This window comes from Vespula vulgaris, chromosome 5, assembly GCF_905475345.1.
Source record: "Vespula vulgaris chromosome 5, iyVesVulg1.1, whole genome shotgun sequence".
NCBI lineage: Eukaryota > Metazoa > Arthropoda > Insecta > Hymenoptera > Vespidae > Vespula > Vespula vulgaris.
The window spans coordinates 1,086,409-1,101,746 of record NC_066590.1 but is presented as its reverse complement, the minus strand read 5'-3'; the positions used below and the strand labels follow the sequence as shown (position 1 = coordinate 1,101,746).

At 27.5% G+C, this 15,338-nt stretch overlaps 4 protein-coding genes across 16 annotated transcripts in view; 2 read left to right on the top strand and 2 right to left on the bottom strand.

The window, feature by feature from the left end:
* The window catches only part of LOC127063700 (uncharacterized), a 20,358-nt gene extending 13,496 nt beyond the window's left edge, over positions 1-6,862 (top strand). For 5 of the 6 annotated variants that reach the window (XM_050993748.1, XM_050993746.1, XM_050993749.1 and 2 more), the window contains 7 exons: positions 6-1,298; positions 1,378-1,793; positions 1,874-2,107; positions 2,339-3,256; positions 3,327-3,456; positions 3,525-3,912; positions 4,014-6,862. In XM_050993748.1, coding sequence (XP_050849705.1) covers positions 6-1,298; positions 1,378-1,793; positions 1,874-2,107; positions 2,339-3,256; positions 3,327-3,456; positions 3,525-3,912; positions 4,014-5,728 — 5,094 coding nt within the window. In that variant the 3' untranslated portion in view covers positions 5,729-6,862. The remainder of the gene's footprint in view (positions 1-5; positions 1,299-1,377; positions 1,794-1,873; positions 2,108-2,338; positions 3,257-3,326; positions 3,457-3,524; positions 3,913-4,013) is intronic. The other variant, XM_050993751.1, reaches the window with a different exon arrangement.
* Positions 6,700-9,817, bottom strand: LOC127063726 (uncharacterized). 3 transcript variants are annotated; one of them, XM_050993820.1, is made up of 5 exons: positions 9,686-9,817; positions 8,166-8,265; positions 7,983-8,061; positions 7,534-7,726; positions 6,700-7,416 (listed from the first exon to the last, which is right to left on the bottom strand). In XM_050993820.1, exons 2-5 carry the CDS (start codon positions 8,232-8,234, stop codon positions 7,212-7,214), a joined length of 546 nt encoding a protein of 181 aa, XP_050849777.1. In that variant the 5' UTR covers positions 8,235-8,265; positions 9,686-9,817; the 3' UTR covers positions 6,700-7,211. The 3 variants fall into 3 exon arrangements, with proteins under 3 accessions (XP_050849777.1, XP_050849775.1, XP_050849776.1); XM_050993818.1 differs by lacking the exon at positions 9,686-9,817 and adding an exon at positions 8,592-8,724; XM_050993819.1 differs by lacking the exon at positions 9,686-9,817 and adding an exon at positions 8,496-8,639.
* LOC127063709 (dynein intermediate chain 2, ciliary) lies at positions 8,715-12,411 on the top strand. 6 transcript variants are annotated; one of them, XM_050993784.1, is made up of 14 exons: positions 8,715-8,795; positions 9,284-9,382; positions 9,462-9,575; positions 9,654-9,840; positions 9,926-9,988; positions 10,100-10,374; positions 10,450-10,636; positions 10,715-10,876; positions 10,942-11,085; positions 11,170-11,276; positions 11,339-11,516; positions 11,614-11,845; positions 11,924-12,157; positions 12,237-12,411. In XM_050993784.1, exons 2-14 carry the CDS (start codon positions 9,329-9,331, stop codon positions 12,409-12,411), a joined length of 2,112 nt encoding a protein of 703 aa, XP_050849741.1. In that variant the 5' UTR covers positions 8,715-8,795; positions 9,284-9,328. The 6 variants fall into 6 exon arrangements, with proteins under 6 accessions (XP_050849741.1, XP_050849743.1, XP_050849744.1 ...); XM_050993785.1 differs by lacking the exon at positions 8,715-8,795 and having other exon boundaries at positions 8,975-9,382; positions 10,100-10,230; positions 10,291-10,374; XM_050993786.1 differs by lacking the exon at positions 9,284-9,382 and having other exon boundaries at positions 8,781-8,795.
* On the bottom strand, positions 11,141-15,338 carry LOC127063714 (ribitol 5-phosphate transferase FKRP). Its single transcript, XM_050993799.1, has 3 exons — positions 14,698-15,338; positions 14,355-14,609; positions 11,141-13,861 (listed from the first exon to the last, which is right to left on the bottom strand). Exons 1-3 carry the CDS (start codon positions 15,160-15,162, stop codon positions 13,091-13,093), a joined length of 1,491 nt encoding a protein of 496 aa, XP_050849756.1. The 5' UTR covers positions 15,163-15,338; the 3' UTR covers positions 11,141-13,090.

Sequence of the window (15,338 nt, the reverse complement as noted above, 5' to 3'; positions counted from 1 at the left end):
TTCAGACAATGAGAACTCAAGACGTAATAAATCAACTTTTAATAAGAACCTTAGACATAAAAACATCAAGTGAAGTGATAGATGCAAAGAATGAATTAGAAAATAAACAGGAAAAAGATCTCGAATGTTTATCTTCCACTTCTTCTCAATCAGTGGAAGAAATTTCTATATTGGATGAAAAAACAAATGATACATCAGATAAAAAGTTGGTTAATATATTTTCAACATGTAGTAGTAATGAAAGCAATTCTTCATCTTTTAAAATGTTTTCTAAATCTTGTAGAAATAATTCCTTAGACGCAATGCACAATTCTAATAGCTGTAAAGATCTTGAGTGTGAAGATAGTACATCTGAAATATTGACTTTATCACAAAGTTGTGTTCTTGAAAATAATCAACCAGATGAATCTTCTATTTCCAAGATCATAGCATCCGAAAAAAGTTGTACTCAAGAAGGAAATTATCATACTTCAAAACACATTCTTCATGAACCTGAATTGCAATTATTATCTGGTGTGGATGGAGATATAAGTGCAGTAGATCCATTGCGATTAACAAGTACATTAGATTGCTCAGATGAATACGTCAATATTAATGTTTTAGACAATCCTAATTTTGTGAAAAATATATCTGACAACAGCAACTCACCTACTAGTAAGAAATCCATAATTAATGAAAGCAAGACAGATGATAGTGATATAGAAATATTAGAGCACATTGAAATTTCTAAAGATAATACCAAAAACAATACTAAAAACAAAGAAGACAAATTAAACCAAAAAAGCGATAAAGATATCAAAGAAACGTCAAATGCAGATTCTGTTGAAAGTAACGCCGAAAAGCAACAAGTAGATGCAGCTCATACTAGTGTAGAAGCCTCTAATCCTGCTTCAAAGACACGTGATAAATCAGAAAAACCTTTGACTTTGGAAGATATCAAGGATACAGGTTTTACAGGAAATCAATTGTATAAATGTGGTTATGAGAATTGTGATTACAATGCTTTAAATGCAGCTATACTTCGAATACATATTAAAAAGTGTACTCATAGAACACATGATAAGAATTTAAATTGTACACATTGTGGCAAACGTTTTGTGAAAATTGGCTTTTTACTTGAGCATTTAAAATTACATGGATTAAAACGTTTTGGTTGCTCACTATGTAAAGCACGGTGTACTGTTTCCTATCAAGCTATGGCTCATATGAGAACAAAACATAAAATTCAGTACAGTAAAGTAATTCCCGCCGATCCAGAAAATCCTTCAGCTGATGGTCTCTTTATCGTGCAACCTATAGTAAGTAGACATTGATATAATAAGTATCAGCTCTATTAGTTTATTTCATAATTAAAAATTTTTATCTTATTTGACACAGCGTCCGAGCAATGGAGAACGAAAAGGTAAAAAACGGAGAACAGCCAAGATATTAGAAAAGGAAGCCGAAAAAACAAGTGATGTTGAAAAATTAAGTTTTGGTCCTGATGAAATAGAATTATTGCCTCGTCAAGCGATATATAATCGCGAAGTACAATGTGCTGTTTGCCCTTATACTACCAAAGTTAGGACAAATATTATTAGACATCTGCAACTTCATGCTAAAGATGAAACTGTACCAGAGATTGGCCCAGTCAATCCAGTACCTTGCTTGGATAAAAAAGAGAGAATGTTTGACAAAATGGTTAATCTTGCAAGTAGTTCTCATCAAAATGGTCGAATGGGAGGAAAACCTAAGGATTCTGCAAAAGATAATGATGAGAATTTTATACCTAAATTTGTACCAGAACATAAAAGGTATATATCTATTGCAAACTAATTTAGCTTTAGTATTTTAATTATATTATGGCATTAATTATATTCTATCTCATGTTTAGATATGTATGTAGTGTAGCAGAATGTAATTATCTTACTGTCGACGAAGCTATGTTACGATATCATTTAAAAGCATTGCATTCGGATGAACAATATTTCCGTTGCCCACATTGTCCGCAGCCACCTCCGGGCCAAGAAGGACAAAATATAGCAATAGATAAAATGGGAGTTCACTTAAAAATGCATGATACCAGACTTTATAAATGTTCTCATTGTAATCATCATCACTTCCATAGGTTTGTAATATAATTGTTATATTATCAACTTACATATATGATCTTCATTTAATAAAAATCACATTTTAAACATATGACAAGTGTAAAAAATAAAATTAAAAATAATATTCAAGTTCTTTTAATGTTCTATTAATTACTATCTTCTGTCTACACTTGTCAAATGTTTTACATATGTTATTAAGTATATGGTGCATTTTATATGCTCTCTGATAGTAATGGAATGTTATGTAGACATATCATAGAAAGACATCTTTCTGATAAACATCCGGAGAAGAGACCATTTGTTAAAGTAATTAGAGAATTAGAAAGTACAGAAAATATTCAACAACCGACTCAAGATGAAGTGGAAGAAGAGATTCCAGATCCAAATGGTAACCATTGGAAATGTAACATTTGTGAATATAAATGTGTTTACAAAGCAGAGATGATCACTCATGCGTCTGCAAGCCATGACGATAAGAACCAATTCAAATGTACTGCCTGCTCTTTCAAAACTAGTGTAAAAGTACTTCTTGAACAACATATTGCCAGTAAACATTCAGGTGATCCAAATGCTGATTATATCATGGCTTACCAGAAGATAAAAGGTGTAAGTAAAAAATCTACTGGCGATTCTACTGAACAAGGGGGACAAGATGAGCCATTTGATACTACTCCTCTTTGGAGAAGAGATATGCCACGAGTGAGACATATCCGTGGTATCCTTTTAGAAGATGAAGAAATAGGAACCGAAACGTCGTCTATCAAAGCAGGAAAAAGAAAAAGTGATACAGATTTAGTTTCTGCAAGACCAGCCAAAATTAAACATGGCAAATCAGTTTCTCTCGATGAAAACAAACATTGTAAAGAAAAATCAAAACGTTCGCTATCATGCGAGAAAATTTCAATTGAGATGAATAATTCTAATGGAATTGAAAATAATACACCAAAGGGAACTATCGCGAATAACAATAATACTTCACTTGAGACAACGCCAAAGGCCAATTCATCTATTGAAATCAATGATTTTAATGAATCAGATGTAGAAAGATTTGGACCTTATGGGAAACCTATGGGTAATCTGTATGTCTGTACATTATGTGATCAATATAAAACGAAGTACAAGCACGATATGCGAGATCACCTTTACAGAGAATTAAATTATGCAAGGTAAATACTATATTATAATATTTCATATCGTGTCGTAAGATATAATAAATATTTATTAACACTCATTTAGATGGCACTGCAAGGATTGTGGATTTTTGTCGGTAAATCGTAATGCTTTATTAAAGCATTTTGCCAAATATCATAATGGAGAACGAACGGATCATGCTCCTCTTTCTCCAGATAATGCTATTGAAAATTGGGTATGTTTACAAAATTGTACATTATGTTAGTACACCTAACTAATTATTATAAATTTTGTATTTTATAGGTCAGTACTTTGCTCAAGACACAAACTGATATAATGAAAGGATTGTTAAAACAAGATAATAAGGATAACACAAGTTTGCAGTCTAATACAACAGACACAGTTTTGTCAGAATCAACAAAGAATAAGTCTCCTGTTATTAAAACGGATCGTAATGTCATAGATATCAATAAAGATGTTCAAATTATAAAAAATGTGATTTTGGATAAGAAGAAGATACGCCATGACATCATTAACAAAAATAAAAATATAGATATAAATAATGATGATGATAAGGATGATGATGATGATGATAGTGATAGTAACAAGAATCTTGTTATTGCTACCAACGATGACGATGAATCTTGCCAAGAAAAAGATGAAGAAATTTTACAAGCAAATAGAAGTACAGGTAAATTTGACATATCTTTTATCAATCATTGTACGTGTATCATAATCTTTTCAGTAAAATGGCTAAAAATGAATTACTAATTTAAATAATATTATATATAGATTTATCGAAGAAAGATGCAGACAAACCTCTGACCTGTAAGCATTGCAAAATGAAATTTGCTAGATGGCGTGGATTAAAATTACACGTGCAAATAACGCATTTAAAACGTCTTGGATTCCTATGTCCTTATTGCGATCGTAGCACTAATTCCGAAAGCTTGATGCGTCAACATATTCGTTCAAAACATTCTGGTTGCGTTGAGAAATTAATTAGTAATCCTCATGCTGGAGGTCCAGAATTAAGCGATGAATTCTGGGAGAAGGAATATGGTATTGTTAGTCCAAAAAAACGTATTAGAAAAAAAAGAGGAAGGGGAAATGATCTATCTATTAAAACCGATCGTAATCGTATGTCACGTGAAATGCAAACAGTTTGTAAACAATGTGGTTTTACTGCTATGAGTCATACTGGACTGAGAGCACATCTAAGAATACATGTATCGAACAATGCTATTAAGTGCCAACAATGCAATTTTAGTAGTTCTATAAAAGCAGAACTTCGAGAACATTGGGAGCTTAATCATTCTCATCTACCATTTAAATTGTCGGACAATGTATCTATAAAGGATATTGAATCTACCAGTGCTGATATGAGAAAAGAGAAATCTAAAAAAGATACAGAAGGCTGCAATACAAAAGATGGATATTGTACAAATAACTATGGTTCAAAGGAAAAGAAATTCTCTTGCTACTATTGCAAAATGCAAAGTAGTTCTATAGAGATACTACGAAAACATTGGAGTTCAAATCATCAAACTTCGACAATAGATGAATTAGAAGGAACGACGATAGATCTTCCATTTAAATATAAAGAAATACACACACCACCAGTTTCGTCTGTAAAAAATACAGAAGACACCGACGACGTTGATATGACTGTTCAAAAGGTGAATAATTGCAAAATTAAAGGATGGGTTTGTCAGTGGTGCGATGAGCTATGTTACTCTGAAAGCGCTATGAAAACTCATCAAAACATGTTTCACTCTCATCTACCATTTCATTTCAAAACGGATAGTGGAGAAGAATTACATAAAATATACGTTTGTCCAATATGTTCTTTCACAACGATTTTTATCAATGACATGAGAAAACATGCGTCCAAACACATCAATCTTTTTAAATGTAAACATTGTGATAAAACCTTTAATAATCCAAGTCAAGTTGAAACGCATAATAATAAAGAACATCCACAATTACATGTAAAAATAGAAAGTATAACAAATTATAAAGATATGTTAGAGAACATAATGGAAAGAGTTTTATGGAATAGTATGAGTGGAACAGAAGTAAAAGAAGAAATGAAACAAGAGAAAAGATTATTAAAACCAAAATTAAAAAATCGAGCAGTTGCCAGAAAATCTACTGCCAAATCAACTATACGTGCGCGTAGTAGTCCATACAAAGTAAAAGCTGTTGCTCGAAAATCCATAAATCCGTTACCAAGATATCCTCCTGGTACTAATTTATTAATTAATAATTGTAAAAATGAAGATAATTCTAACAAAACTACATTTAATCAATTCTCGTTTTATGGAATTCCATCAAGACCTATTAATTTAGGACAATTAAGTACATACATGGTAGTTGGAGGTCATAGAATGAAAGTAAATTGTACTACTCTTGCTCAGCTGATAAATATTAATCCACATATAAAACTTAAAGATATTAAGAATGATGTAAAGTATGTTTCAATTTTTTCAAAAACAAAACAGTGAAATTTATTAAACAAATCATTACATTGACTGTTAAGTAACTCTATATACAGCGTAGCACAGCACGTAGCAAGAATCTCAAGTAGTAATTTGACTTATAATCTATGTATTAAATAAGTAGATGTGTCGGCTTTTATTATATATAATAGTATTGATATAACTTCAATAATATTTATGCAAAAATTTGTATTTCTTTTAATTAGTAACTTCGTTTAATATTTAGATAAATACTTAAAATAAAAGTAGTAGGTTACCCTAAAAGTTTTTTCGGTTTTAAACACTGCCAGGTTAAAGCAGTTGCGTACGAATAGCGAAAAAAACTTTTGAAACAACCTAATATTATAATATCTAAGTAGATTTATTTTTTTATTAGGCATTACATTTATTTGTAATATTCCGTTAAAATATTATTATTTATTAATAAATTGTATTATTTTTATTGTTTACTTATATTGTGCATAACAAGACAAATGTTTGTTGTTTGTTTAACAACAAGTTTCTTATACAATATACAAGTATCAATGCTAAATAAGTATTCTATAAGAACGGTAGTAATAAAAAATACATTGTATCACTAAATGGAAAGTCTTATCAAATAATTACATAAGATTTCTCAGTATAAATATTTTGATATGAAATAATGATTTTTCAGTACTATAATTATATTTAGATTACAACTTTATGATGGCAAATAATTTTCAAAAAGTAAAATCTTAGAAGATTTCTTAGAAATTTTGTTGAGAATAATTTGTTATTTATCTTGTATAGGATAATAGGATAATAAGATATCGTAATTATACTAGTACCGTAATTATACTTGTTCTGTGTAAATAGTCAATATATTCATTGTATACAAATAGAAATAGTAGTATAATTGTATTGGATGTGTATTATCTAATGATACCTTTTTTCTGACACTATTACAAAATCAATAGAAAAATTAATCGGCAAATAACAAATCCTTCAAAAAAAAAAAGAAATTGAAAATGATCCTACTGTATAAAAAATAAGACTGAGAGGTATCTTAAACATTAGATCATCTATGATTAACATTATTGTAAATATTATGTATTATAAATGTCAAATAAATATTTTTAATTTTTATAATTTAATAAATTTTTAATAAGAGTATAATAATGATTTCATTATGAAAATGTAGAAAGGTAATGTGTGAGTTATTGTTAAAAGTGTGCAGTGTCTTGATGCTGTCTTATTTTATATATAGTTCATTTTATTTTAACTGTGTAACTTAAAATAAAGTGTACATGTTATTAAGACACAAAAAGAGTGTATATATATTTTATTAATACTAGCATCTTTTACTATAGAAGCACATAAAAATATATGAACTTTGTTACTTTCTTAAAAAGTATTTGAAAATATATAATGCATACTAATTATCCATCAAATACCATATATCATAGATCATTTAAATATCGATATTAATAATTTTGTATGGTTTTCACTAAATATGACTCATTTTACATTATAATATTTGACAATGGCAAGCAAAACATCCAGAAGGTACATAAGTCCACGTAAAAGCATGAGATGGTTGTGTTGGATCTAAATTCAAAGAATCTTCACTTTCTTCGCTCAAATCCTCAATACTGAATGTATCAGTAAGATCTCGTTTGTGTTTCACAGACTCTTTTCCTTTTGATAATGAGAAAAGAGTAGTTTCATCATCACTAACAAAATACATATTTTATTTTAATTAAAATTTATGCGTGCGCGTATGTATGTTTATAAAAATAATTGATAGGAATATATTCTCTATAATTATTATTTATAATTAGTCGATTTACCTTTCACTTCCGCTATGCCAATATTCAACTAAAGGAAGATTTTCTTTATTTTTAGATGGTATAGGCAATCTTTCTATTGATATTAATCCATTAGTATTATTACTACATGCGTTTATTTTCGACGTCTCATGTTTTGGAAGTTTTATATAATCTGAATTAAGTTGAATTCGTTTTGCTTGTTCAATTCGTGCTTCTATAAAAACATTATATCATTACATAAAATTTTCATCTTAAAATGCTTTAATTAAAATATAGTGTTAAATGCAAGCATCAATTATAAATGAAATAAATTAATATATATATACATATTAATTATTATTAATAATAATATATATGTATATATATATATATATATATATATATATATATATATATATATAATGAAACAACACATTATTAAAATTGATTTATAGGTATTGGTTTGAATTAATTAACAATATATTGCATACCAAGTTTCTTTTGCCATTGTTTAGTAGAGCTTCGTTGAGATGTTTGCGTCTGATTACTATTACAACTACTATCACTTCCCTATAAAGATATACTCAACTATATATTAATTTAAAATATCTGTAAACTGATATAAATTATAACAAATTTTTATGTGAGATATAGATATTTTGAAAAAAACTTACCAGGAAAAGTTTTTCATCTTCGTTGTGAGTAATTATCTTTGGATCACTTTCAATTCCACTATCTTCCATGACAAAATAATATCTTTTACTTCTAACTCATCTGAAAAACAAAATATATTTTCTCTATATCTCTTGACTATATTCTGTATACATTGACATAATTTTAAATATATAAAATGTTTATATACATATTGACATTTTTTATGATTACAGTTTTATCTGTCATACAGTCATCATCTACATAGATAAGCAGATATTTTAATATGAGACATTTGAAATAAAAATATATGAATAAACAAATAAGTAAAATATATAATATTTATGTATTACCTATATATATGACACACACACATACACACACACACACAAAATTGTTATAATATCTATTAAATGAAATAATATAATGTATATTGTTATAATACATACATAAATATTATATATTTATAATATATATCATACACTATAAGTTTTTTCACATTCTACATAAGAATCTAGCTACAACTTGTTGGAATGCTTATACTATCTTGGGATAGTCCAGTATTGATTTTCTTGCAGTCAAATAACCAAAAATACTGATAGAAATCTTATCATATATTTTATTTATATAAAATATTTTATATAAATCTACAAGTATGCTTATTGTACTATAGATACATATATACATCTTAATACATATATATTATGGAGTTAATTTTGTCATGAAATAAACATTAGTAAATAGATCTAAATAATTTAACTTATATCATTTATTAAGCATATTTTTATAAAATGTTATTTTGAATATATAAATAGACATTTATTGTTTCGATTTCAATAATTTTTTATCTTAAACATGCAAAAAAAAATTTTAGATTTTTTCCAAAATATAAATGGTAGCAGTAATCATTAATATCAATGTATCCTTGACAACCACAAATACAATTTTTTTTCTATGCATGAACAACAAAGTGTGCAAAGCTGAGGAAAAGTCCAATAAAATATTTAACTTCTCATCATTAAAAAATTTGGGTCTATTAACAATGTAATATATAATGCATATAATTAATAATTTTTATATAATCTAAAATTTGTTTAAATTAGTATTGTAAAATAATACTTTTTTATTAAATTTAATCTAGACAAGAAGAAAATTTGTCACAGCTCTATTTAACTATAATACGTCAATGATGTCTTCCCCAAAAAAGCAATCCTCTAAGATTTCAGAATTAGCGAAAGATGTATGCTATTACAAATTCCGCAAAAATGTTTTTATATAAATTAGCAATAAATAATTTATAATGTTCATAAAAATTTTAGCATGTTAGTCTAAAAAGTCGTGCATCATATGTAAGCTTAGCTGGTGGAGATATGGATTGGGCACGAGCGAAAACTCCACTTATACCAGATGATCAATTACAATTAACAGAAGCAGTATGTTAAACTTTTCTGTATTATTAAGGAAAACATATAAAATGTAAATATTTTATAATAAAATAATGTTGATTACAGGAACTTCAAGAAGAAATTGCTCGAGTGCTTACAGTACATAACACACGTGTTCCTGATTCACTCGTTGAATGGTCTTGGAAATTAAGAGAATTTATAAAACTACCTGATCCTCCTAATATAGTAACTCTCCTGAGTATACCTGGCACTATATTACGTAAGGATTCTGAGGAAGCTAAAACACAATTAGGTAAGCTATTACATAATAATTCATTATAAGAAGTGATTATTATTGGAAATATATATTTATTTTATATTATATTTTTTTATAATAGAAAATCATGGAGAGGAATTTACTGCCCGACAAGATGATATGCTAGATAAATATGCAAATGAAGGTGTGTTTCAGAATAATTCGTCATAAATTTGAAAGTAAATGTTTGATTTTTATATTAAGTATTGTCTAACTGTTTGTAATATTGTTAATAAAACAATTAAAATGAATTTAGATTATGAAGAATATGGAGAATATGAAGAATTAGATGAAATAGATGAATTTCAAAGAGGAAGGCCTAAAAAAATACCTAATCAATTCAATTTTTGTGAGAGAGCTGCATTAACATATGACAATCCTATGAGAGTAAGTTTATCAAAGACTAAATATTTTATGGATGGATATGAAGTGTTAATTTTTTTACAGAATATGAGTACACAAACTCTACCTCCACCCATAGCAACATTTAATACACATGTCTTTCAATGGACTATTTTTGATGAATATCAGGTATACAAATAATACATATTAGTTTTTAAAAAATATTGTCAGAGAGTATTTATTTATAAATATTGAATTATTCAGGAAGATTACATGCTTCAACAACGTGAAAGAGAAAGAGAGAGAAGATTGCCAATTGTACACGTACGGAGAGAGGAAACGAAACAAAAAGAGCAGATAGAGACCATTGAAATGTATGATAGAATGCTTAAAGCAGCTAAGACATTAGAGAGAATGGTAAATCAAAATATATATGATGAAATTGCACAAGGTAAGTCTATATAATACGTAATATTATATTTACAAAAGTTTTTTTAAATTTTGTTTTATCCACTTATAATGTCCATAGATTATAGATATTGGAATGATCCAAGTGATGAATATAAAGATGGTGAAGGTTCTTTGTTACCATTATGGAAATTTAATTATGAACCAACAAAAAAACATGATATCACAGATGTATGCTTTAATGCCAGATATTATGATCTATTTGCAGTAGCATATGGAACATGTTAGTAATGCATAATTTGACTTTAAACATTTGTAATAATATTATAAATTTTTACTATATTACAGTGACATTCAATAGTTCTATAAAGAATGGTTCAGTTTGTTTATTTAGTTTAAAAAATCCATCATATCCAGAATGGATTTGTCAAACAGAATCTCCAGTAATGTGTTTAGATTTTAGTGTTCAACATCCTCATTTATTAGTCATTGGTAATTTTTATGAAATATATCAATATTGGGTAAAATATTATCATGCATGAGCTAATTATTTATTTATACATTCTTTTAATGAAGGTGTTAAAGATGGTTCAGTAGCAGTATATAATATTATGTTACCACCTACAGAACCACAGTACAAAAGTAATGATGTTACACAAAAGCATGGAGGTATTGTATGGGAGGTATGTTACATATTTCTAAAAATATCAATTAAATTTACTATATAATATAATATTTGTTAAAGATTCGCTGGGCACCAGATACGCAAGAAGGAAATTTAGCATTTTATAGTGTTAGTATTGATAGCAAAATAAATTATTGGGTTCTCAATCAAAAGGAACTTAGTTTAACAACTGTTATGACATTATTTCTTGATCGACCACCAATACCAGGTCCTGATGGTACATTGATAACACTCAAAGGTATATTATATACATGAATGTTGATATAAAATGAAGTTTTATTATAATTAAATCTTGTTACTAAAAATATTTATTTATCATTAATGATAATATTTAGGCTGTGGAACCTGCATAACTTTTTATCCATCTGATGAACATGTATTCTTAGTTGGAACTGAAGAAGGTAATATTTACAAATGTAATACGGCGTACAGCAGTATTTATGTGCAAACATATAATGAAGCACATAATATGCCAGTGTATCGTATAGTCTTCAATAAATATAATTCGAAGATATTTGCAAGTTGTTCAGGAGATTGGAGAATTAAAATATGGGAAGATGAAAGGCCGTAAGTTTTACATAAGTAGTATTATAGCTTGTATAAGCGAAATTGCAAATGTAAATTAATGAATATGTAATTATATAGAGATCCACTTTTTATGTTTGATCTTGGTGTTCCAATCGGAGACGTGCAATGGGCACCTTATAGTTCAACTGTCTTGGCTTGTGTATCAAATGATGGAAAAGTTACTGTTTTTGATTTAAATGTGAACAAGTACAGATCAATTTGTAGCCAAGCAATTGTTAGTAAAAAAAAGAATAAATTAACAAGGCTTGCTTTTAATACCAAGTTGCCCTTCATCATAGTTGGTGATGACAAGTAAATTGTATTTAAATTACAAGAACATAAACTTATTACATATTGGCAAAAAATATTCATAAAATTTTCTTATTAACAGGGGTACTATAAATACATTAAAGTTATCACCAAATCTTAGATTGAAAATAAAACCAACAAAGAAGCAACTCCATTTAACGGATACAGAGTTAGAACGTATGAAATTAGAAAAATTATTAAGTTTCATACGTGAGCCACCTATTTTAATACCACCAAAAGATGTTAAATTAGAATGAAGATATTATTATTTGCAATATTTGTTGAAGTTTGAAGAAATATATGTAGCATACTCCAAAATATATAAAAAAAAGCATTATATAGGTATACATATCTTCAAGACAAATTTGTTATTTACAGCATTATACTTGTGAGTAGTAGCCAAAGGTATTGTAATAACATACTATATCATTAATTATTAAATGTTATAACTTTCAAATACCTTGTATTTAAAAGAAAGACCGATTTTAAATGTCTATGTGATTATAAAACTGTGGATAGCTTTGAAATGCAGATATAAATATTTGGCACCAAATGTATGTACTTTTATATTATGTTAACTTCTAACACAAATAATGCAATATAAATGGCTATTGCTCGTTTTCAATTCTCACATGCTGACTTAAAACACAATTACATATTGATTATTACTTAAACATTATATCGAATCTTAAATTGAAATCATTATTGTGAAAATGAAATCACTTAAATATTTTGTACTTAATGATTACATTTTCAATTATAAAAAAAAAATAAATACAAAGCATACAGATAATAACATAATTAATTATTTAATATCAATTCCCTGTGTTACTAAATATCATATTGTTTAACAATCTTGCAAAATTATTTTTATTAATATGAATTATTGTAAAAAAGAAATGACATCAATAGCATTTAGTGCAATAATAATGGTATCTAATTAAAAATGATCTTACTTGGAAGCTTTGAATTTTCTACTACTCCTTTAAAATATTTAAGCTCTAAAAAATCTCTAATGTTATTTGGACATGGAACGTGTCTACCTGCAAATTCAATGCTTGACATTGGATGAAGAAATTGTTCTGGAAAATCTTCATTTTTCATAAACCATGCATCTTTAACCATAGATCCATTTTTTGGATAAAATGGGAGTAAGTTCACATGTAAATTATTGATTTTGGAATACTGTACTTTAAAAAATTCTCCTTCTGTTGCTTTTTCCCAAACAAAACCATGATTATCTATAGTAGGTTTAACTTTGGCTTTAACTAACCATGGAGATCTTTCTAAATCAAATCTATTTATTCCTATTTGTACTTCATGATCCCATGGTAAAATATCTCCATTTTTCATTGCACCTAATAATGATGTTCCTTCTAACCAAAAACGAATACCAACTTCGTCTAGTTTATCAAATACATGATGAGCAACTTTCCTTAATCCAGCAAGACAACAAGGAGGCGTATATCGATTCTGATAAAAATATGATGGTATACCATTTATTACCGACCCAAAACATCTAGACGTTTCTCTTGAACACCCATACCATTCAATAAAATTGGAAGCCCTTGTAACTTTTTTAATTCCTAACTGTTTAAACATTAATCTTTCACGACTTTGATGTAATTGTTCCAGCTTCCATTGAGTTTGTTGATTTCTATATAATGGCTTTCCCTCGTTGAATTGATGATTTTTCAGAATATGAATCTATTAATGTAAAAAACTATCAAATTTTATTCTTACCATATTACTAATATAAAACGAATTCTAATATAAATTCATATTAATAATATAATATTATAAATAATATAACTAATAATACTAACTAAAATAAATAATATAAATAATATAAGTAATATAAATACTATAAAAAACACATTATTAAATTTATAACGTATAAACAATAAATTAATACTTACCGGTTTAAATAATAAAACTATTCATGTGAAAATCTAAAATTATGACGATGTAAACACTCACACATAAAAAGAAACAAACATTAAGAAAATATCATAAACAATTCAGATATATTCTTATTGGAATACATAAAAAAAAAAAAAAAAATGAAAATAATCAAAAATAGATAAATCAATGAATAGTTAAAATAAATCCAGATTCATCAATATATGTTTAATACTAAATAATTAGTATTAGATATTAAAATATAATCTTAGCTTTATATTAAAAAAAAAATAGTTACCTTTGTACCAATAGCTGCTGTTTGTATATACAATGCATCTGGAAAAGGTAATAGAAAAGGATCGGACAATTTTCTTAATGTTTTAACTTCTAACATCGTTGCATGTTTCCCAACTACAAAATCACATTTCATGTCAGAGGAATGAGCAAATTGTAAGCTCCATTCCTTAATCTTCAAGTTCACAGCGAGACAAGATAAAGTAACTTTACCTACAGGTATAGTCACTATCCCAAATTCAGATATTTGTATAATATTCTATTAAAAAAATTAAAATATTAATAATTCATACGTTACTTTTATATAATCTCTATTTCTTTATTAAAGTATAGTGTCAAAGATTTACCTGTAGAATTTGTTTTGTAGATACTCGACTGGCATCAGGTAGAAACAAGACAAATTTTGTGCGTATATAGAACATAGGATTCCTTTCCTCATATGTTTTATTAAAATCAGTTTGCAAGGTGATAAGTTTAACATTGTGTAATGTTTCATTTTCCAAATGCAATTCCAATGGAGGATATGGCAATTCATCGCATATTATTAATATTGGAATGGTAGGAAAGGAATTCAAGACAGACTCCACGGTAGACACCACGTCATTTTCAAAACTTTCAAATTGACGTATAATAATAGTTACAAGACGAGATAAACGACGATGCAATTTTTGAGGTGGATCATTTGTCACTACACCAGGTGTTAATAATCCTAACGTATTTTGTGCAGCGAATAACCTCCATATTCTGTGCCAAATAATTATATTTCCCAATAACGCAAGTACGAGTAATGTTCTTACGAAGCTAAGGCGCATTCTTATTGTACAAGATAAAATTACATTGTATTTTTGATTTTTACACTTAAGTTCTCACATCACCAATATCTCTTATTATTTCTCTTAAAAATTTCATTTCTTTACATATATTACCTCCATTATTTTAGATTATTTTGAAGATCGTTGTCCAATCCGTAATGATTACCAACATTCAA